The sequence below is a fragment of the Mustela lutreola genome, chromosome 15, assembly GCF_030435805.1.
Source record: "Mustela lutreola isolate mMusLut2 chromosome 15, mMusLut2.pri, whole genome shotgun sequence".
Lineage (NCBI taxonomy): Eukaryota > Metazoa > Chordata > Mammalia > Carnivora > Mustelidae > Mustela > Mustela lutreola.
The window spans coordinates 41291284-41315833 of record NC_081304.1 but is presented as its reverse complement, the minus strand read 5'-3'; the positions used below and the strand labels follow the sequence as shown (position 1 = coordinate 41315833).

The window sequence follows — 24550 nt, the reverse complement described above, 5'->3', positions numbered from 1 at the left end:
GGGATCAAGCCCCGCACCAGGCTCCTTGCTCAGTGGGGAATCTGCTTCTCTCTCCGTCTGCTGCTCCCCCTGCTTGCGCTCTCTCTGACAAATAAGTAAATAAAATCTTAAAAAAAAAAAAATTAAAGACACCATCGATTCTAAAATATATCCCGGATTCAGAGTTGTTCAAATGTGGAGGTATAAAAGTATAGCTTTTAACCTAGGAACATATTAAGGATGTTCTGATCTTTTATTTCTGACTTGGGCCCTTGCTGGCTATGAACGTCCCCCTTCCTTCCATGGCATCTGTAGCGGGGGCCGGGATCAGTCTCCCGGCCCTGGTGCAGAGGCCCTCCAGTGGCTAGTATTCTTGCTGGGTCAGCTCCAGGCAAGGAAGTCTAACCTTGCTGGTGCAGCTGGGGTAAGGGGCTTGGGTTTTCCCTGGACTTGGCAGCTTGTGACCACCCCTTGGTGTTGATCTTTCACACCAATGGCTGTGAAGTCAGCTGACTTTCTCATCTCCAGTGATGAGACCGGCTCTGCCGCTTCCTGTTTCTGCCTGTGAGTTTGATTGTTCACATGGGTAATAAAAATGATTTAAGTTCCTAAGGGGAACAGTGTGGAGGAGGAAACTGACCCACATCCAGTGCCATTTCCTCCATGCTCTGGGCAAAGGACAGAGCTCAATAGTCATTCTCTGGTCTGTGTGGGTTTCTGTCTCCAAATTAAATTTGGAGTCAATCCTTCTAGGCTCATTTTTTCCATGATTCAATGAAAAGCAGGGTGCATGCTGACCCCAGGGGGGTTGGCAGACACAGGCAGGGACGAGCTTAGGCATTTGTGTTGACTGAATGCCTTACCTAAAGTATTGTGTCCATCCACGGCCGTCATGGAGAGAAATGGGGCCCTGGAGACAGGAATTCAAATCCTGGATGTCATTTATTAGTTGTAGGACCTCGACAAGTATGTTGGTCTCTCTGACCCTCCATAGCTATAAAATGGGAATAATAATAGCAAAGAGCACTTGGCCAGTGTTCAACAAATGGTAGTAACAAATGTTGAACACCTACCACATGCCTGACACTGTGCAGACACAAAATAAAAGCACTACTCGTGGAGAGAGGCATTATTACAGCATTTATAGATACATATGTATTTATCTCAAAGCTCCCAAAGTTATAAGCTGTTAAGCAGCCAAGGCTGCAATCAACCTTGGGCCAGCAGCCTCAGCCTCAACCAGCGCTTCTGCAAAGTCCTCTGGGCAGCAGGCCCTGGGGTAGGAACAGGACCAACCTGCTCTATGAACACCCTCCTGAGGCCAAATAGGGCCAAGCCCAGGTGCTGAGCAGCATGACCCAGATATTCTGAAGGAGCCGCTCTCTCCACCAAGCACCAGCTGGATGGGTTGGCTCAGGGTCTCTTATCCAAACTCCCCCACACAGGGGTACTTCCATGCTTGCAGACCAGGGCTAGTCTTTCTCGTCTCTCTGTGGTTCCAATGATCAGTCACTGGGACCCAAAGCCTGGCGATGGGCAGAGCCCTTAGGAGGCCACAGAACCCCTCGCACCAACACCTAAGGGGCAATAACAAGTACCAGGGCATATTTGAGAAGGCCAAGGAAATGATGTAGAAATTAAGACTGATGGATTCAAGGAAAGGGGGCAAGAGTGCTTTGGGCTGGGGCAGCATATCTGCTACCATGAAAAAGAGGCCACCTATGTAATGGGTCATAAACTCAAGTATCTTCAAGAACTGGAATGGCATAAAATTCAGTAAACAAGTGGAAACAGGCTCACGTCACAGAACAGGAGATGGTGGACACAACCCGCTCTGGGGCTCCAGACCCTTCTAACACATGCACACAGGAGTATTTGTGACTTCTCTCCTGAGCTCAACTGGTATCACACAAGCTTGAAACCTGCCATTCCTGCCAAATGACCTCAGGGGCCTTAGAGGTGGGGAGACATTTGGGGATTACAGAGATGGATACCTCTGCGTGCTTGCAGAGGAGACACCTATGGAAGAAGGGCTACGGAGGTATTCCTGCTGGTCCTACAAAACGCTTTAACTGAGCTCTCTTCCACAATTAAGGATCGAATGATGGTATGAGACAGACGGGTGAATCATAGGACTTACTGAGGGAAGGTTCCCATTCTGCCTTAGAGCTGATTAAGCTGAGTGCTAACTTGGGTCTTTATGGTTCTTTTTTTAAAAAAGATTTTATTCATGTATTTGAAGAGAGAGCAAGCACAAGCAGAGGGGAGGGGCAGCAGCAGAGGGAGAAGCAGATTCCCCCATAAGCAAGAAGCTCGATGAGGGACTTGATCCCAGGGCCCTGGTATCATGTGCAGAGCCAAAGGCAGAAGCTTAACCATCCAGACACCCTGGTTCCCCTTTTCTATCAGCCTCATCCCTGGCTATTTTATTACCAGTCTCATTAGCCTTCTCAGCTTGCTTTTAATATTCATCATCCATCCTTTCCTGCAAGAATATCTCATTATTAAAAAGCAGCTGGGAAACACACACACAAATCACGTACTGGAGTCACCACTTCATCTGTCTTCGTTGCAAGTCATTGTAACTCTATTTCCTGACCTATACTAGAGGTTTTTTTCCCTATGGTTCAGATTTTCGGAACAGATTTTTTAAGGAGTCATTACTGCTTCTGCCTCATTTAAAATAAAACAAAAAAAATGATCACTATCCTCACCGTATTACACTGTATTACACAAAGTCTAGGGGTTATTTTCAGACCAGGAAAGGGACTCCCTGCTAGGTATTACAGGTAGAGAAAGTTCCTAGATTTCTATCACCTCTAAAAGAGAAACCACAAGGGTAATCATAGTTGTTGTCTCCAATGGGGAAAGTGCCAGTTAATAAAAATTGAATGAAATTGTTCTTCCTTTCCCAATCCCAGCCTTAAAGTTTTTTTCCAGACTCTGGAACCCTATATTAAACCTATGTAAAACACCAAACCACAACCACACAATGCTACCCAACTACCTATAATATAAATTTATACCTTATTCAAACCAGATTATTTTGCTTTTAGCTACAAGCAAGCTTTACAGAGCAAAAAAGGTCAGGATGAAATTATCTACTAATCTTTATTCCTCCCAAACATCTTACCATAAATACAAACTAAGGTTATAATGACCATTTCTCCAGGTTGCACTTTATTGCTAACAGCTCTTACTTCAAAGGGAATTTAAAAACAAAAACAAAAACAAAAACAGTATACTCCATATCAATGCTTTACCAGATTTTGAAACTGACATCCAAAATACTGGTAATTTAACTCTACTTGTGCTTTATAATCTAAACATTCTATAGTTAAAATGCATTCTTGGGCCCGAACCTGGTCAGAATTACTTGGATAAAAGATCACCCACAAACCTCCACTTGATTGACCGGATGGCTGGATTCACCCCCGGTTTCTGGTTTGTGAGACGATGCTGGCTTCTCATACTTGGAACTTTCTCATCCCTGGGCAGGCTGGCGGACAGCCAAGTCCCCTGCACCCATCCGCCACGGACTCAACCGACAAGCATGCTACAGGTAGTCCAGCCTTTTTTGGTCTTGCTGCCTTGAGGGCAGCGAAAACCAGCTGAACCCAACTTCACTCTGTCACAAGTAGGCAGGGGATTTCAAGGATCATAAAGTTAAGGTGTGCTAACCTAAAACCAAGTTACAGGTCTTAAAGTCATCTGAAGTCATTTAAATTATCTGAAATTGTGAAAGACAACTTGGCTGCTGAGTGTGAAGCATCCTGTGTGGCCCTAAAATAGGAAATCCGATCTGAACATAAACGATCTCTTGCCAGTTCTCCAAATGGCATGCTTCTGGCAAATTAAAGAAAGCAGTATCATTTTGATAACATCCCATAGCTAGAATCTGACCTGACCACATCTTTCCTATTCTCTCTTGGTCACCCAGCTCTAAAATAGTATCATCCTGTTATATTTCTACAGACAAATGGAACACTTGAGCAGTTTTCCACTTGACTTACATTCTGCAATCTTCCTTTCACCTTGGCACTATGATTTTCACATGAAAAGGTAACAAGCAATTTGGCCTTCTCAGAGAACGTGTCTTCCAAAAATGCAATTTTTTTTTTTTTTTTTTTGACAGATCACAAGTAGGCAGAGAGGCAGGCAGAGAGAGAGGAGGAAGCAGGCTCCCCGCCGAGCAGAGAGCCCGATGGGGGGCTCGATCCCAATACCTTGGGATCATGACCTGAGCCGAAGGCAGAGGCTTTAACCCACTGAGCCACCCAGGCGCCCCAAAAATGCAATTTTTACCTGATTAGGTATGTTGGCTGGAGAGTATATCATTTCATGGTATAAATAGTAAGTAATGCTATCTTATTATTTTCAAATTATAAAGATGTATTACAAAGTAAAATGCAAGAAAGAAAAATCACAACAGGTTTAAAGATGGTTTTGTGCTACTTTTTGTATAATGGGATTCTCAAGAAGTAATGGGCACATTTTCTATTGGCTTTCAAATTTGTAACTTGCACCCTTCACAGAGCCAACTCCAAGAACTTCCAGATGATTTTCAGTGGCAACAACCAAATCTTCAAGAGCACACAACTAATCAAAGTTTTGCTCATCTTGCCTCCTCAAAAGGTCCACATCACTAGACTTTCCTTTGGCTACTTTAAATAGACTTACGCTAGGCCTGTAGCTTCCCCTAAAAGATTTTTCTTCTGCTCAACAGTTATTTCCCCTTGTTCCAGAGCTTTTCTGTGCTCTTATTTATTGATCAATTAATTTATTTTTAATGAACCCACCTACACAGAAACCAGGGACGCTCCCTGCCTTGCAAGGTCCCTTGCAAAAACCATCTTATAAAAACAAAAGGCTTCAAAGCACCAGTGGCTAAACCCATTGAGTAGAAAGGAGGCTGGGGAGTGGGGGTGGGAGGAGAAAGCTGGAGGCAGGAGTTGGCCTGGAAGCAGGATGGCAGCCAGGTCCGAAGGGAGCTGCCCCCTTCTTGAGCAGAACCCCTAGCTACCTGGGTAGACCATAGGAGACCTCAGTGCCTGGGGTGGCCAGTGGAACTCCTGGGGCTGGCTCCTTGGCACAGCACTGCAGAGGGGATTTTCTGTGCTTCTGAAGTATTAATTACTACAACAGTTCTCCCAGAACAAATCACCATAAAAGTGGCTGCATTTATGAAGCATTAACTCTTAATCACTAGTACTCGTGCAATTCATTACCCTTTTTGCTTAATTTGCCTCAGTCTTACATTGGAGACACACAAAAGTACAGAACTTTTCAACATACTTAAGAAATGTTTACAAGAGTGGGTTTGTTTGTTTGTTTTTTTAACAAGTCTTTAATTAAAAAAACTCAAAAATATATAATCAAGCATTTTACATAATGCATACATTCTTAATATCTGCAGGTAAGATAAATAACAGAAGGCAAAAGCAGATACACTGGATTGCTTCTCTTTGGCAAATCACCAATATTACCCCCTGCAGAAACATGATACATGTAAAAAAACATAAAAATAAAAATAAAAAAGCAAAACCATGGTTTTTAAATTGTCCCTTAGTACAAATAACAAAATATTTACCAATAATACAGTAGATGGAATTTTCAAATTGACTAAAATTGGTAATACTTTATATCACGGGGTTAAAGTAGCAAGCTGCTTTCCAAAATTAAGGCCCGCAGCAATGGTTATATAGTTATTGGGGGGGGGGGGGACAATGCGGGATGGACACACACACACACACACACACACACACCCTTTTCCTAGTTATACCTGGCTGTTTTTATTTAATAATGTCACATTCAAATTCTACCTCTCGGATGCCATTCCTAAAGAAAATAAGATCCTTTCCCTGTGGGTTTTACCTGCAGATCAGATGCCTGACTCCTCCCACCCGCAACCAAATTTGCATTTTTAAAAATCAGGAACCAGCTTTCTTCAGCCAGTATTTACCATCGAACTCAGTGGCCCAGAATAAAAAAAATTCCTTCCATTTTATATTGAAGCTAGGTATTGCAGCTCTACTGAAGCAGTATATACATGTTGGAACTAAAAGTTAAAAAAGCAGAAGTGTCCATTCAACACATAGCAGCTTTTATCTAAATATATACATGTATGTATATGGTTTCACAGTTAAATTTTAGAAAAAAAAAAAAAAAAATTTACATTTGATATGTCCGGAAACAGTTCTCCTATAGTCTATAAATAATATTTTAATATGCTCAAATGATCAAAATGCACAAGAATGTATCAAATTAAATAAGTCTTCTAAACCTTGAAAAACAGATACTTGAAGTCAGTCAAGCTTGAGGTTTGTGTCAAGTGTGCTCTGTCAGACCCTAGGACGAGGGAAAACAGAGCCCTCTAGAGACGATAGGCGAGAAACTCCAAAACTTTGGAAGGAATCGGTAGCTTCTGGACCTCTTGGGTGGGCATCACTCTCCGGATCGACATGCGACACAAATGTTGAAGGCTAGGGACTTGCCTCGGAGTGGCCCAGAAATAGACACTTCCATCATGTGTCCTAAACAGAAAACAACAAAAAACATCACAAACTCAGTCACCTTCATACACATATTTCAGCATCCTATAGCTCAAACAACTAACATCCAAGGCTGTGTATGACAGTCACAAACTACACACTAAAACCTAATTAAGGAAGACGAACCAATGATCTTCTTTATGACAACATAACAGTATTGTAAGAAACCCTTATGGAAGACTTAGTGATAATAGAAACTGGCTGCTTTGACTAAAAGCCACCTCAGGGCACCTGGCTGGCCAGTCGGTTAAGCATTGGACTTTGGCTTGGGTCATGATCTCAGGAGCCTGGGATGGAGTCCCCCATCCGGCTCCCTGCTGTGCAGGGACCCTGTTTCTCCCTTTGCCTGTCCCTTCTGCCCTTCCTCCCTCTCTCCCTGTCAAATAAATAAATGAAATCTGAAAAATAAAATAAAAGCCACCTTAAATTAAACTGCCTCTTAAAGAAAATAGAAAAATCAATTTACCCAGCAGCTAAAACACTGCCATCAGTAGAAAAGGCACAGCAAAGACCATTGCTCAAAGGTGCAACTTGAACTGGATAATCCTCATCAATTCTCCAGAACCTCACCATTCTAGAAAGGAAATAAATTATCCATTGAGTATCTAGCAGGATATTTAAGGTAAAAGCAACATCAATACTTCAGACAAAAAATGCCACTCTGAGTCATAAAATACACACCACACAGATACACACAGTCACTGCAGCAAGCAATTACTCTAACTCAATTACTCTAACTTGCTTTATGAAGTATTTTCTAGCCTATACCAATCAGTAATTTGGATCAACTCACACTTAAGAGACTATAATGCATGGCTGCCTTCCCTTCCCAGTGTTCAGATCCATAATGGTCGCAAGCAGAATCCTTCTCCTTATACTCAATATCTGAGAATTTGCAAAGCCAAATGAAATTTCTTCGGCAAACAAGGATGTTAACATTAACATTATGTAACATTACAAAATGAAAAGACTAATTTATGAAAATACTGCAATTAACAACATGTCTGTGAATCAAGATCTGCCAATCTTATTTTTCCAAAAGGCAAAAAGGGTTTTACTCTCTTCCCAACACATTTAAAAAACCTTTTCAGGGGCATTTGGGTGGCTCAGTGGGTTAAGCCTCTGCCTTCGGCTCAGGTCATGATCCCAGGGTCCTGGGATCAAGCCCTGCATCAGGCTCTCTGCTTAGGAGGGAGCCTGCTCCGCCCCCCCCACTTGTGATCGCTGTCAAATAAATAAATAAATAAATAATGTAAACAAAATAAATAAACAACTTAAACAAACAAACAAAACAAACAAACAAAACGGAGGGCATGCACCTCCGACTTTTGGGGCAGCTGGGGCACCCAAGGATGGGGCTGACCTTTTCAGATAGGTAGAAGGTGTCTAGAAACAGCAGAGACTGGATATTCAAATCTGAACAGAGAAACAGTGATTGCTGGCAAAAACAAAAAACAAAAACAAACAAAAAAACAAACAAAACAACACTTTCTCTGTTCTGGAAAGACAACAGTGACTCACTTTCTGAATTAATGTGACCAAATTAATTAATGCTGTATACCATACACATTGTATAATAAAAGCATGAGCAAAAGGAATGGTGCTACTTAGGTTCTGCTTCATACCAATACGTAGTACACCTCACTCATGTGACATTTCATCTTGTAGCCTCAAAAGCAGTGGACACAAGTCACTCTGCTTTTACCATTTATTTCACTTTGAAAATGTCATTCTGCTTCAACCTTTACAAGATATTACTGAAAAAAAGACCAAGTTTGCCTACACTAGCTAACACACAAGAAACACAGGGAAAGGCATGGATTATCTTTAGCTTGTACAATTCCTCTTCTTCAGGCCAAAATTCTTTAAGACACACATCTCTCAAAGTCTTGTCTGGAGAAACAGGACACTAAAACCCACACTACAGAAAGATTTTTTTTTTAAGCCTTGAAAATGTTTCCAGTAAGTAGAAAGATGAAAGTAAATCTTTAGAAGACAATAAACAGGTCAAACTATAATTCACACACTTACTTATCATCAGCAAGGCTTGCAACATGCAGTCCATCATGACTAAAAGACACAGATCGTACCCATCGGTCATTTGCTCCTCCAGCAAATATTGGAGTAGGTGGGGGAAACAGGTGCCTGAGGTCAAATACATGTTTTCAGGTGAAAATGAGTCACTTCAAGAAGCAAAACTACCCCTGTACAAAATATATCTGTCTCTGAATAATGTTTGAAGAGGCCTTAATGACCACAGCTGAGGAGACTGAGCAGAGCTGATTCAAATTAAATTAAAGGAACCTTAAAAGAATTACTAATCTTCTTTTCACAATGTGGTTTAAGACACTAAGATTAACTCCAATGTCATTTTCAACTGTTTTTCAAAAACCTTGACATGAAACTCTAAATATAATTATCACTTCTACAGAGTCAGATACTGTCTAATGACAATAACATGATCTCTATCAAGAGAGCCAAATTTGTTTTTAGAGTTTTTATCTAAAGTTCTTATTATTCAAGGACTTAAATAATACTGAAATTTAGAACTATTGACAGACTACAATTTTAAGTCTCACATGTTAGTGATTCCAATCATTCATGTAGTTTCTTATAAGTTATACTAACAGCCAGAGATGAACCACAGACAACAACTAATTCATGCTGTACCCACCCAAATTCCATCACAATGTGTCCAGTATGTGGATCCCAGATATATACTCGAGTGTCATAAGATGCAGTAGCCAGTAATGCTCCATCAGGAGAAAAGTCACAAGCTACAACATCATGGTGGTGTCCTTCTAGTTTCCGTATCATGGTATATTTATCCATATTCCAAAGGAAAACCTGTAATAAAAAGGCAAATGTTATAGCTTCATTCAGACACACAGAGGACAAAATGGCACAACTTAATCTAAAATAACTAAATTTAATTAACATTATATTAAACATTATAAATTATGAATTAAAAGAATATGTATGCTCAGTGTCATAGCCAGATTAAAAATCAGTCTTTAAGTTAATTAAAGTAGACATGCAAATTCTATTTCAAATGTTTCTGTTAAATGTTAATTTAAAAATAAGCCTAAACATAAAAAAGGCAATGCAATTTTTAACCACAAAGTTATACTGAAATCCATTTATTCCAAAAACTAATTAACTAAAATATATACAGAAATAAATAGGGTTAAGTACTACAAACCCCCTTCTTTTTTTTTCCAGAAACTACCAAATTTTTAAAAAATATACAGACAGAAAATGTAATGTTAACAAATTGTTACTCCATTGGCATCTCCCTTTGAGATAATCACTTGTTTACAATAGGCTTGGGTCACCAACGTGAGCCTAGGAAGAGAAACAGATACTGCAAGCAAAGAGAATTTTCACAGCCAAATGAAATTTCTTTGGCAAACAACAAGGATGTTAAACCACATTACAAAATGAAAAGACTAACTTATGAAAATATTACAATTAATAACATGTCTGTGAATCAAATTTGCCAATCTTATTTCCCAAACAGACCACAATCATTAGTCATTTTAAGTATAAAACATTTAAATTACTTTAGTACAAGTTTACGCATAGTTTTTGATTCTTTAAGATCAATACTCAGACTGTGCAGAATAGTTCTGAATAGGATTTAAATGTTTACTTCAGTCTAGTTGTATTAAATACAAGCTTGGAGGTTTACAACAATCCTAATAAGACAATCTCTCCTCTTGGAATAAAGCAATCCTTTTTGCTACTTTTTTTCTGCACAGACACAATATTTTTACTTCCAAAGAAAAATAAATACAAATTTTAAGTTGATCCAGAGAAAAATACAAATTTTAAGTTGGATCAAAGTCTTACTGTATCTCTAACATCTCAAAGAATTCCAAAAAATAGCACAGAGAAACCATCTGAAAGCCAATTACATTACATTAAATTGGTTTCACATGTCAGACTCCCAATTCCACGAGACTGGAAGATCAATTTACTTGGAGTCAGTGGGTTTCACTGCGGGGGAAATCACTTTAAAAAAGAAAAAAAGAAAGAAAGAAAAGCAGAAAGTGGACATCGACCAGCACCTGTGTACGTACAGTACACCTTGCAGCCGAATGCAAGGTTACTTCATCCTATGGTAAAGGTCGCCCCCAGCCCGGTAGCCAGAGATGCCACTCTTTCTGCCCAGCTAACACCATTGTGCGCCTGTGTGCGAGTGGTGCCAGCATAACCTCAATCACACCAATATTGCTGCCACCACCTGTGACAGGGAAAGCAAGAAGCATATGGAAAACACACAGCCTAAAATAGCAATGTCAATATCCAGCTTTGTTCTTATGATTTTAAAGAACTGAATACTTTTTTCCTAAACTTCTAACATTTCCAACTATTATTTTAACATACTTCTTGGCTAAATAAAATGCATTTAAAACCAGCCTCCCACCCCCAGTAATTCAGAGTGTATTCTGAATACCCCACAGATTTGGACTCCACCATTTTTCATAAACATCTGAAGCTAGTAAGATCTCTTTAACTACACTATGAGCTGGCAGACAACTAAGAGTTCATTAAAAAGCATAACCCTCTCAAGAGTTACTTTATACTTAATCTGTCCACAGGTATGCTATGCCAGACAGACCTTGTCAATTTCATATATAATTCACTCTACATATACATGAATGCTATTTTTATTATTAGATTTTTAAGTTACTTTTTTTCAGTTAAATGTCCAGGACCAGCTGGGAATCAAAACTTTTTAAACAGCAAACTGGACAAAAAAAATAGAACAACAGAGAAGAATTAGCGGGAATGTCTTAACATTTGGACTAGATCTCTTCTATAGCACATAAACTTTACTATAGCACATAAAGTTTCCCAGATCTTTGAAAAAGTAAATTTGACATACCCCTTACTTTATGAATATTATTGCTGACTAAAAGCAATCCAATTTCTCACTCCACAATCAATACTAGATTTAATTTCCCTCATGCAAATTCTCCATCATGAAATAAAATACTTAAGATATTCATGACACCGAGCACAGATTTAACAGATTACTTAAGATTTAAAATGATTATGCACACATCATTACAATCCAGTTCACAATGAATGTACAAGAACTTTGATACATACTGCTTTACTGGCTCCCACTGAACACAGCATAGAAGAGTCAGGAGAGAATGCACAGCTATACACCCAGTTCTGATGGCCCCTCAATACTTTCATCATGTTTCCTGAACAAAAAGAAATACCTGTGTTAACCTTAGAGTTCACTTCAAATGAGCAGCATTTCAAAAATGGCAGAATCACAGATCACAAAATTCTATAGCAGCAGTGACTTATCTGTAACTAGGGTTGGATATAAACCAATTGCTTATTTTGTAAAAGTTCTACTGGAACACAATCATGCCCATGTGTTTATGTTGTGCTACAGTGGCAGAGATAACTAAGGCAGAGACAGCATGGTGCACGAGCCTAAAACAGTTGCCATCTGGCGCTTTAGGGAAAAGTCTGCTGACCCTTCACCTATAGAAGATAGAATTCTTTTAATACATTTATTCTACAAATGAAGGAACTCGAACACTTCAAGGCTGAGACCTGAGGAACAACTTCAAAATGCCTTTCATCCTTCCTTTCTGATAACCTACATTCCATTCCAAAGCCCCTGTGCATTATATCTAAAGCACACAATTATGTCTACAGATATTTTAATTCTTAATTTTACAAATACTTACTGAATGCCTACATGTCAGGCACTGAGGAGACAGCCATGAATAAGACTAAGTCCCAACTCTCTTGAGTTTATATTTTACTGAATTCATATTTTTTTTTTTTTTGAGGGGTGGAAAGGGGAAAGGGAGAGAGAATCCCAAGTAGGCTCCATGCCCCAGCATGGAGCCCAATGGATGGCTCAATCTCACAACCCTGAGGTTCATGACCTGAGTTGAAATCAAGAGTCAGATGCTTAACCAAATGAGCCACCCAGGTGCCCCTGAGTCTGCATTCTTAAAACATATGCACACAACTGAAAATGTGTTGAGGGGCACCTGGGTGGCTCAGTGGGTTAAAGCCTCTGCCTTCGGCTTGGGTCATGATCCCAGGTCCCGGGATCAAGCCCTGCATTGGGTTCTCTGCTCAGCAGGGAGCCTGCTTCCTCCTCTCTCTCTCTGCCTGCCTCCCTGCCTACTCGTGATCTCTGTCAAGTAAATAAATAAAATCTTAAAAAAAAAATGTGTTGAGAAAGCAAGTAGCATTTGATATGCAAAAGAAAATAAAAATTTAACCACCAAACTATTTTAACTGTTGGGATCTCTCCACCCCTCAACAGCCAAAAATTCAGAGAACACTAAGATGCAAAGGAGGTCCGGTCATGGTTTGGTAAGACAAGCGTATTATTTTATCAGGCAATGGTTATAGCCCATCAGCTGGATCAAGTCTCCAAACCCCAGACTTTTGTTTTCTACTACCTTCAGTTTAAGTCAGCAATACTTCTAAGCAAGACCTTAACCTTGAGCCTGAGGCTCTTAGAGCACTATCAGATCTTAAATATAAGGTGTTAGCTAAAACTGTAATCTTTCTCATTAGCGGCTAAGAAGCAGAAAGAGATGCTCATCTCTGGTCCTCTTAAATGAGGTAGACTCTCCAAACTTTCTAAGCACTGCAATTAACAAAGTTTCAGGTACTTAACACTAACATACCTTTTATTTACCTTTTTATTTACAGATTTTTATTTGTCAGAGAGAGAGAGAGAGAGAGAGAGCGAGCACACAAGCAGGGGGAGCAGGTGGAGGGAGAAGCAGGCTTCCTGATGAGCAGGGAACCCAATATGGGACTTGATCCCAGGACTCTGGGATCATGACCTGAACCAAAGGCAGCCACCTAACTGAGCCACCCAGGGGTCCCTAACATACCTTTCATTATATTGGATAGCAAGTCTTTCAGTAATTACTTACTTAACCTATCCAACTTATTATTATGCTTATAAGCTTTTAGTTATAAATCCTGGTATATAAATGTTTTAATCTAAATTTTATTAGATTACTAAATTATATATAACTTCGAGACCTACTTAAATTTTTGCTAAGCAAATGAAGTTAACCACCTTCCCTAAGATGAAGGAAATAAACGCAGACCAGTTCATTTATAAAAACCTAAAAATGACCCAGATTTTGTCCTCATATAGCTGATACAGATCTGTGTGGTTAGTTTCTGAGTAATATAAGATTGTTTAGAGTAACTGCTGGTTCCTGTTCTGGGTCACATTTATGGTTGCATTTGATCTGCACAAGGGAAGGGACCAAACCAATTAAAAGATAAGAGCAAACTTTGATCACAGGCCACTTTTAAACTCAAACACCCCAAATGATCGACACTTCTTGGCATCTCTCATTAATGGTGTTAAGAAACTCATTCTGTTTCACAGCTTGTAAAAAAGACATACCATCATCTTTCAGGTCCCACACTCTCAGAGTTTTGTCTCTTGAAGCTGATACTAGGATCAAGCTCCCATCTGGAGCAAAAGTTAAATCTCTGACCACTTCAGTATGATCTACCAAGTTAAGGAGGAGTTTTCCTAAATCCAATGGAAGAGGGAAAAAAGACAATGTTAATTTTTATCAGCTTCTCTTTAAAATAGGGTTCTTCACCATAAAAAATTATATATACATGCAGAAATACTTGTCACCTCCTTAGTCTCCCAAGCATAAAGTGACTTAATAGTGCTTTTACTATCACCTTTAAAGATTCTCTATTTACACAGTTGTAAAATGGATTATTTCCAGAGTAACAAAACCTAAATTTATTAGATCAGCTTAGAGAAAATTCCTGAAATGCAAAGAAGTTAATTTACCATCAGGAAAACCCACATTATCATTTTTAAATCTTTGTACAGTATGATTTTAACATAAAACCAAATTTTCCCTTTTCTTTTCCTTGGCCTTGGATTACTAAGACTGTCCAACTCCCCAAAAGATTCATGTTATCTCGCAACAACCTAAATTTTCAATAATAATCAGTGAAAAAATATGCTTTATACATCTAATATTGAGAGTTTTGTTTTCTATGAAAATCTATGTGCGTTCCTTCAATTTTTTCAAGAATCCAAATTTACTGACTCACTGTCCTCATTCAATAGTAGCATCACTTGCGGTGTTCTACTGTACCTAGTTTTCCCGCTCATTTTTAAAAATGTCTTCAAATTTTTAAGTACATACCATCAGCCAGAACTATCAAGTTCACTTTTAACTGCCCAAAGAATTTACCTTCTGAACCTATCTGGTTAAACTTTAAATACAATGTCACTAAAACTTCCAAAGGTTAGACAATTTAAAAACCAGATTTGCATTGAAAGCCTCCAAGCTATCAACTGAAAAAGTATGTAATGAAAAGAAAACACCCTGCCATCTGAGTCATAAACTAAATTATTAATTTATAAATTAAATTAAGGATTAAAAATTAAGATTAATGTTTATTCCTTAGACACGACCTTCTTACTGTAATATTCTCTGAAGAGTGACCAAGCAGTGAGAACTCTACTCATAAAATAAAACCATGAGCAGAAGATGCTATGTAGGCCAATCATAAGGACACATTCATAGCATCAATTCTTGCTTTTCAGCAAGTTAATATCTCAAATCTTATCTTCTAGTGCCTATGAGAGATGCCCTGCATCACAAAATAATCAGGTTTGCTTTTCAAACTATGGCCCTGTACCTGTATATACATCCCATATTTTGATACGCCCATTGTTTAATCCTGTGGCAAGGAGCAGCTGATCCTGTCCGAATCTGAATCGATGCCATTCTATATTGACACAGCGACTCTGTTTTTCTGGAACCGAAGATCCAAAAGCAAGACTCCAGACTATGTCACCACAGTCTATAATATGTTCGCGAGGTTTATTTTTCTGACCACCATCACTATTTTGTCTTGACAATCTCAAACCGCTTGAATTGGTGATATTCTTGGTGCCATGCAAGAGACTGAGGGGAAAAAAGGTCAGATTGACATCTAGTTATTATGAACTCTGGATTCCTGCAGATACTAAATGATAAATGTTTGTTAAAATAACCTCAATTATTACCATAATGATACTGAATAACAATAGAATTCTATGGATGGGAAGGAGATATTTGCAATTAGCTATGAGGGTAGGACCAAATAAATTCAAACTAAAAGACATCTTCAGTTGCTGAGATTAAGTTTAACATTAGGCAATGTATAATTTCTTTGTGTCAAAATTTTCCTCAGAACTACTATAATCAATGAGGACTCCTTTAGCTAACCTAAAGTAAGTGTAACAAGCAAAAACAAAACAAAAAACCTGCTTAACTTAAGATTATTTATATAAAGGTCAACTAGACACAAAAAGGGTGAGATTAAATTTAATATATATTTTTTAAAAACTTTCAACAAATAAACAAATCCAAGCAGAGGAATTTTAAGTACATAAAAATAATTAATTACACGATTAGCATACTGCTGTTACCTAATAAAATGTCGTGAAATTCAAAAAGTGTCACATAACAAAAGGTCATCTTCCCTTGCATAAGGCAATATAGACACTACCAAGAAACCAGTAATCTGCTTTTTAATACAAAGACACAAAAGCATCTGAGAAAGTAGTCCATAACATAAAAGGCCAAACAATTCTTCCCACAAATTTTCCAATAAATATATTCAGCTTATGATTAGGATACACTTACAATACCTTACACTAGAAAGAAAAACTTAAGTATCACAATCTTTCTATTACTCCACACAGATAACAGTAAATTCTACAAAGACATACAATATACAAATTAGAAGAGAGTCTTACAAGTTCTTAAGGCACTGGGACCAGGGAACAAGCTTTACTGTACGATGTCCTTGTGACCAAGCAAAGTACGAACCATCTGGAGCAAAAGCAACAGTCCAATTTTCACGACCACATTTCTTGTCAAAGGGAGCTGCTGGAGCTAAAAGTTCACCTATAGTACGTGATCTCACTAAAAGAAGAAAAGATACACAGGATGTCACATATAACCGATAATGAATCTGAGACTTCCTCAATATTAATTTGGGACTCTCAACTTCATTGAGTTTCGATGCATACAAGGTCTAAGGAGTTCTGATTTCTACCCTTAATGATAATAACTATCTTCAAGTTTTGATAAAATGGTTTTCCAACATCTCCCCACCCAAGAGCTTGTTTAGAAAGCTTCAATTAAAAAACCTGGTTAAGGGGCACCAGTGGCTCAGTGGGTTAAAGCCTCTGCCTTCCTCTCAGGTCATGGCAGGAATCAAGCCCTGCATCAGGGCTCTCTGCTCAGCAGGGAGCCTGCTTCCTCCTCTCTTTCTCTCTGCCGGTCTCTCTGCCTGCTTGTAATCTCTGTCAAATAAATAAGTAAAATCTAAAAAAGAAAGCCCTGGTTAAGGTACTGTAATATCAGGGTTAGCAATTACTCAACTACTGACTTTTGCACTGCCTTATGTTTTCATCAAATTACTGACATCTAAAATGCAACAGGCCAAACTCACTTTATAAGGAAAGTATCTTCCAATAAGTTTGTAATTTTCAAAAACCACAAACCACTATAAAATACAATAGTTTATCATTATTCAAAGGAAAGCAATATTAAGTGGTCTATTTAAACATGATATTCTTTTTTTTTTAAGACTTTTTTTTTTTTAAAGATTTTATTTATTTATTTGACAGACAGAGATCACAAGTAGGCAGAGAGGCAGGCAGAGAGAGAGAGAGAGAGAGAGAGAGAGAGAGAGGGAAGCAGGCTTCCTGCAGAGCAGAGAGCCCGATGCGGGGCTCGATCCCAGGACCCTGAGATCATGACCCGAGCCGAAGGCAGCAGCCCAAACCACTGAGCCACCCAGGCGCCCCTTTTTAAGACTTTTTAAAGTTACCTCCAAACCCAATGAGGGGCCTGAAGTCACAACCCCAAGACCAAGAGTCACATGCTCCACTAACTGAGACAGCCAGACAGCCAGGCGCCCCAACATGAGTATTTTTTCAGGCCCAGGTCACAAAGAGTCATAAAATTCCTAGAACTAGAAAGGACTTAATGATTATTTAGTACAATCTCCCAATTGCTGCTTTAAAATGTATTACATTTGTGATCCTCAAACATCTTAATAGTCGGCCATAAACTGACCAAAAATGGAAGTAATTCTTTTGTTTTTTAAGGACAGAGAATAAACAATCTCATGTTTTTAATTTAATTAAGACTACTTAAATTTAGGGGCACCTGGGTGGCTCAGTCAGTTAAGCGGCTGCCTTTGACTCAGGTCCTGGAAGAGCCCATCCAGGTGCCCTGCTCCATAGAAATCTGCTTTTCCCTCTCCCTCTTCAGCTCCCCCTGCTTGTGCTCTCTCACTCATGTGCTTAATCTCAAATAAATAAAATCTTGAAAGAAAATAAAGGGTACCTATATTTATCATCCATAACAAAAACTGGCACATTTCCAGAGTACAGAGACTTTTCGTTCGCATTTAACAAGAAGTTTATCAACAAGCTCTTACTATACATTTGTGTATGCAAACTTGGCCAGAATTTCCTCAACTTGGGTAAAGAATCTTTAACACTCACTGTATCACCACTGCTCTCTTGGGCTGGTCTTTTTTTTTTTTTTTTAAATTTTATTTATTTATTTGTCAGACAGAGATCATAAGTAGGAAGAGAGGCAGGCAGAGAGAGGAGGAAGCAGGCTCCCTGCTGAGCAGAGAGCCCGATGCGGGGCTCCATCCCAGGACTCTGGGATCATGACCTGAGCCGAAGGCAAAGCCCTTAACCCATTGAGCCACCCAGGCGCCCCTTGGGCTGGTCTTGATTTCAAATTTTGCTACTCTTCCTTTTCAGGTATAAATTAGTATCTCTTTAGTTTCGCTACTTTCTATTCAGTGCTGGCTAACTATTTTTAGGTTTTGGATTTAAACTTCCCAACAACCAAACTACATATATCCTATGTATTGCAGTTCAAATAAGAACCACTTACGCTCTTATTGCTAAAGCAGATATATACCTACACCGGCCCCCCATGTACTAGTTCAGGTGACACTTCAAGTCTCAATGTGTGCTCTGTCAACAGTCAGTGGAGCACCTAGCATATGACAGGTGATCAGTAAATATTTACTGAGTGAATATAAAAGCACATGTATAAGTTCCCATTCTTAAAGGATTTCAACATTTCCTTCTCCAAGTTTTTGATACATTAACAAACAAGCTATGGTTTAAAAAGTAAAACAGGGGACCCTAGGTGGCTCAGTGGGTTAAGCCTCTGCCTTCAGCTCAGGTCATGCATGATCTCAGGGTCCTGTCCTACATCGGGCTCTCTGTTCATCAGGGAGCCTACTTCCCCCTCTTTCTCTGCCTGCCCCTCTGCTTACTTGTGATCTCTGTCAAATAAATAAATAAAATAAAAATAAAGATAAAAAGTAAAGCAGGGGCGCCTGGCTAGCTGAGTCAGCAGAACATGTGACTGCTGATCTCGGGGTTGTGGGTCTGAACCTCATGTTGAGTGTAGAGTACTCAAAAATAATAAAATCCAAAAATATATATGTAAAAAGTAAAACAAAATTGAGACCTATTTTTTCTATGATATTCAGAAATATGAATACCTAATAAGGCTTACTCTGTTTTTGTGGAGCTGACATTATCAAAAATTTTCTTTCTGATGACTCAAAAATCTTCCTCCTAGGGTGCCTGGGTGGCTCAGTCAGTTGAGTGTCTGTCTACCTTTGGCTCCAGTCATGACCCCAGGGTCCTGGGATGGATCCCCGCGTTGGGCTCTCTGCTCAGTGAGGAGTCTGCTTTCCCTTTGTGCTCTCTCTCAAATAAATAAAATCCTTTAACAAAAAAATAAATCTTCCTCCCTGCCTTTGGGCTCTCCCTTTCTCTTTGTGCTCTCTCCTTGCCACTCGACCCACTCAGTCCTGGTTCTGACCTAAGAGAGTAAGCCTAATCCTGCTCTCACATGACAGTCATATACTGAAGAAAGCCATGACATCAGCAAGTAAATCTTTTCATTTATAAATAAATAAACTGCCATAGGCCTTTCAATCACTCCTTAGATTACATGGTTTCAAGTCCATTCCCTACCTTTGCCTACAACACTTCTCTGGAGAAATTCCAGTTGGTAATGGTCTTCATAAAAGTGGCACCCTGAACTAAACACATCACCTCAGGTGTGGTTTGATCAAAGGAGCAGAACCCCCACCTACTTCCCACCCCAAGTGTATCCATAAAGCATAAAGTGACATTATTTTCACCAGCAGTTACATGACTTTAACATAAAATCCACAAACCAGTGACCCTTATATGCCTGCAGAATGATTTCCTTTTTTTCCCTTTTTTTTTTTTTTGGAAATATACAAATGATTTAAAAAAAAAAAATTTTTTTTTAAGCTTTTATTTATTTGACAGAGAGATCACAAGTAGGCAAAGCAGCAGGCAGAGAGAGAGGGGAAAGCAAGCTCCCGGCTGAGCACAGAGCCTGATGCTGGGCTCGATCCCAGGACCCTGAGATCATGGCCTGAACTGAAGGCAGAAGCTTACTTAACCCACTGAGCCACCCAGGCGCCCCTACAAATGATTTTTTTGGAAGGGCTTGCTGTTCCTTATATTGCTTTTCCTTATAGTCCTCCAAGGCCACACACATAGATGGTTAATCTCACCATGGTAGTTCATGTGCCTGATTCCTGAATTTGCAACCCCTGCCTAAATTTTTTTTTTTTTAAATATAACTTGGGTTTCTGTTTAATCCTATCTTTTGAAGGAAAAAGAAAGTTTGGGAGTCAGGGAAACAAGTTTTAAAATTCAACTGGAAAAAAAATTTTTTTCAGCCAAAAAACCCAAGCATCATCTTCAAGAGAAAACCCCTAGCTAAACTTGATGAGTATATTCTTATAATTTCTTTCTCAAAAAAATAGAAGACTGGCCCTTGTATTCAACTTAAAAACATCTGGTTAATCAGACTAGAACACACCACTCCTTTAGCAAGCAAGATTAACTTTCCCACAAAAGACACTTTTTTTTACTCTGTACTTTAGCATCACTCTATTTTTCTTTTACCTTGACCACACTCACAAAACTCCTCTGGTTTAAAGGTGGAAATTAACAACCAAAAATTGTTTCAAATAACAAAGACCATGAACTAAAAAGCTAATTTATTCTTAAACACATAGACATTCAAGAAATGGGGTCATTATTTTAAAACCACCAAGAAAGGGGTATCTGGGTGGCTCAGTGGGTTAAAGCCTCTGCCTTCGGCTCAGGTCGTGATCCCAGAGCCCAGGGATTGAGCCCTGCATCTGGCTCTCTGCTCAGCAGGGAGCCTGCTTCCTCCTCTCTCTGCCCACTTCTCTGTCTGCTTCTCTGCTTACTTGTGTTCTCCGTCTGTCAAATAAATAAATAAAATCTTTAAAAAAAAAAATTACCAAATAAATAAATGCTATACTGTCACAAGTATTAGCAATTAACTTGGGGTTTCCTTGCTTGTTAACAGGCACATCAAGTGATTTCTCCCCCTCCCCCAATGATCTCTGCCATCAAATGATTCAAGCACTCATTCAGATACTTACTGGTACAATATTATCAAGTAGCACAAGGTCATAATGAAGTGCTTTGAAAAAAAATTTTTTTTAAGTTAAACCTTTATGACCTGCAGCTGTTTAATATGAGTATCGTAAGAGATACATGATTTAATGACCTTGTATAAGGGAAAAGCTGCCTGCCATGGGAACTCAGCCATAAAATACAATTATCTGTACAGTAGTAATACACTGAGTTACTGCTGAACCGAATGAACCAGATTTAGCTCCTTCTTCACATTCCTCTCTGCAATTTCATAACCAGAAAGGGAGGATCTGTGGTAGTGCCTTGTGAAAGAGGGCAGCAGCTCCAGGCAGTACTCCCTGTCTCACAAGACTTCTTTAATCAGTCTAGGAATCTTGCCTCTCCTCTTTCAGCACTTGATAAACGGAAGAGCTATAATTAATACTCAAGGAAAAAAAGGGGGAAAAGCTAAGTTCTTACTGAAAGTTACAAAGCTACACAGAGATATTACTGTTTAACTCTGTATCCAAATGGTACTTCCAAAGAAAGAAACAAAAAAAAGGGCTGATGGGGGTGGTTCGAAAGCTTAGAAAAGGCCGAGGTTCTTTCAGATATTTGGGACCTGCCTAATAATTTTATACTACAGCCAGCAAATAACACTGAGATGTTACTAAATATGAAAAACGTTAACTGAAAAGGCTATTACTTAGTGTGGCTGGTTCTTCTACCTTATTCAGGTATGCTCGGAAGCTCTACTCAGCCACTGGAAGGCAGGACTGGAAAGTTTTCAAAATGATTCATCAAGATAAAGTAAAACAGATAAATGAAAGGCAGATCACTTATCTGTGATACTATCGCGGAGCAGAGGAGGAAAAAAGCCCACTGGACTCCACTGGACTAAAGAACTTCTGGGTTCCATGTTCGACTCAGCACCTACTTACTAGTCTTAAAATACAGTTAAAATAAAAAGTAGGCATGAATTTTATTTTCCCTGTGTATTTATTTATTTAAAGATTTAAATTTTAAAGATTTATTTAAACCTTTAAATAAATAAATAAATTTGACAAGAGATCACAAGTAGGCAGAGAGGCAGGCAGGCAGGCAGAGGGCCGGATGCGGGGCTCTGCCGGGCAGATCCCAGGAACTGAGACCATGACCTGAGCCAAAGGCAGAGGCTTTAACCCACTGAGCCACCCAGGCGCCCCTTCCCTGTGTATGTAAAACAGTTATAAGAAACTGGGCTAAAGTCCCCTCCTAACCTGCCATTCCTAACCTGCCATTTAACCTTATCCTTAAGAGAACTAAAGTCCAGAATTCTAAGATAACTGTCTCTAGATATAAAAACTGAACTCACATACAGGATAAAGGGCCTACTGGTTACTTAGCTTCTCCCTTGGTCTAGAAGTACCTCCTCCATATATTTAAAGGCATACATAAAGGAAGAGGAAATGCAAAGGTCTTTGCTCAGTAACCACTTCCAATTTTCATTTAATTAACACAGTAAGTTTGGCGCTGGTTTTTTTTTGGGGGGGGCGGGGTGCAAAGTCTTTATTTTTTAAACTATAATTTAAGATGTATCACATGACTTGGCAAGCTCAATGTTTACTAAGCCTATCCATCAATGCACAGCACCAACTCCCCCGAAAATTATTCCAGTTATTTTCCCGTTAAGGGCGAATTTAAATGCGAGGTGCTCTCAACGACTTGACGCACAGCCTCCAGGATCTATTGCCCTGACTTCGGTGTGGCAGGGGCTAGCTTCTAGACTAGTTTTTAGACCGCCTTTTCAGAGTGCGCTCTTTCATACAACAGCTTTACTCCTGTCATTCACCCAACCATTCTGCTCCTCCCCGCTCCTCTGTGTAGAAAAGATAATTGAGTCTCCTCCCCTGAGCCGCTGCCTTCCTTAACGCCACGCCGTTTTTAAAAAATGCTACTTAAAAAAAAAAAAAAAACAAAATGCTGCTTTTTCCAGGCCGCTGGCACCTCTTCGGTCGTATTTCTCCTTTAGGGATAGTTGATATACCTACCTGAGGACCCCTCCCCTTTCATTACACTCAGAGCACCCAAGTTTACTTTTCGCGTCCCCAGACCTGCCCAGCACTGGCCTATCCACTCGACGCCTAGAGAATCCCAGGAGAATGACCCTGCGCGTTCCTCCTTAAAGGAAAACTGGGGGCTTCCAGGGGGTGGGTGTCCGCCCCCGGCCACACAGTCCGGAGCGCCCCGAACCCGAAGATCCGCCCACCGCCTCCCTCCTAGCCTCGCGCACAGTAGACGCTGCAGCAATGACGACCCCATTTACCCCTCGGCGACACCCACCAGCGGGGCCGCTTCCTTCCTCTATGCTCCAGGGCTTGGCCCCGGCTCACCCCTTCTTCGCTTAGACTCTTCCTCGTCCGGGGACTCCCCGCCTCTCCGCAGCCCCGGCACGCTCACCACACCCCTCACCCACAGTCCCATTCCTCACCGATCTCTTTCTCGTTGACCCTCGGGGGAAAGCTGGCCATCTATGGGGCACCGTCTGATTCCGGGGGTGCGATGCGGACCCAACGATAGAGAAGGGATCGGCGAGCGCTGAGGGGCGTGACGCGGGCTCGGTCCCTCCCGGACCGGGGGACGAGGGGAGGGGCGGGGGCGGAAGCGGGAGCCTCTGCCGACTCCCCCGGGAAAGCTCCCGAAGGCCTCGGACCAAACTACGGAGTCAAACACAGACAATAGACCCCGCTCCCTGCCTCAAGCCTACGGACCAAGACGCTCCCCTCAACTCCGCCGACCGCAAACCAGACACTGGAGACAAAATGGCGGGCGGCGCGGGAGAGATAGCACGGCGGCGCGGGCGGGGTCTCGTGACGCCATCGCCCGAAGCCCCGCCCCCCGACGCTCGGGACGTGACGGTCTGGGCTCGGTGCCCCGCCCCCCCGCCGGGTACGCGCGGGCGTTTCTGCGAGGACTGGACAGGCTGGGGCAGGAAGAACGCGGAGGCGAGGGCGGAATCCGGGCTGCATCCCCAGCCCACCCGAGGCCGGAACGCTGAGTCCGAGCTGTGCTTCTAGCTCGGTTTTGTTCCACCCCTCCGCGGCCCCCGGAACGATAGCGTGGTCTGTATTTCTGAGTTCAGATGCCTTCGAAAAGGCAAACGGGGAATCGTATAATACCTATTGGCCCACCGCTTAAAGATGGCGTGGAATTTAAACTGGCTGGACCAAAATGAACAAAAAAGACGTTTCAGATTTTACCCCGATTTGGCCACCTCCCCAGCCCTCACGTGCTTGATGCAAAAAAATGAGATGAGAATGAACATCGATCGCGGTAACCCCAGCCGTGCGGACGGCGGTCATCCTGACCTGGCCGGCCGGTGTTTGCAAGGGTCGAGGAGACCGGGCATGCGGGCGGCCCACCCAGCCCGGGGACCTCCCTGCGCTGCCTTGTGCTGGCTGCTCCTGCATCCTGGCGGCCCCACAAGGCTCGGCCCTGCCCCGGCCTCTCC

The 24550-nt window shown here is 40.8% G+C and overlaps 1 protein-coding gene across 2 annotated transcripts; it reads right to left on the bottom strand.

Moving 5' to 3' along the window:
• Nucleotides 1–5298: 5298 nt before the first annotated feature.
• WSB1 (WD repeat and SOCS box containing 1) lies at nucleotides 5299–23878 on the bottom strand. 2 transcript variants are annotated; one of them, XM_059148230.1, is made up of 9 exons: nucleotides 23531–23873; nucleotides 16333–16501; nucleotides 15228–15496; nucleotides 13957–14088; nucleotides 11649–11749; nucleotides 9205–9377; nucleotides 8562–8675; nucleotides 6997–7104; nucleotides 5299–6512 (listed from the first exon to the last, which is right to left on the bottom strand). In XM_059148230.1, exons 1-9 carry the CDS (start codon nucleotides 23568–23570, stop codon nucleotides 6353–6355), a joined length of 1266 nt encoding a protein of 421 aa, XP_059004213.1. In that variant the 5' UTR covers nucleotides 23571–23873; the 3' UTR covers nucleotides 5299–6352. The 2 variants fall into 2 exon arrangements, with proteins under 2 accessions (XP_059004213.1, XP_059004214.1); XM_059148231.1 differs by lacking the exons at nucleotides 5299–6512; nucleotides 6997–7104; nucleotides 8562–8675; nucleotides 9205–9377 and adding an exon at nucleotides 9655–10776 and having other exon boundaries at nucleotides 23531–23878.
• Nucleotides 23879–24550: the final 672 nt, after the last annotated feature.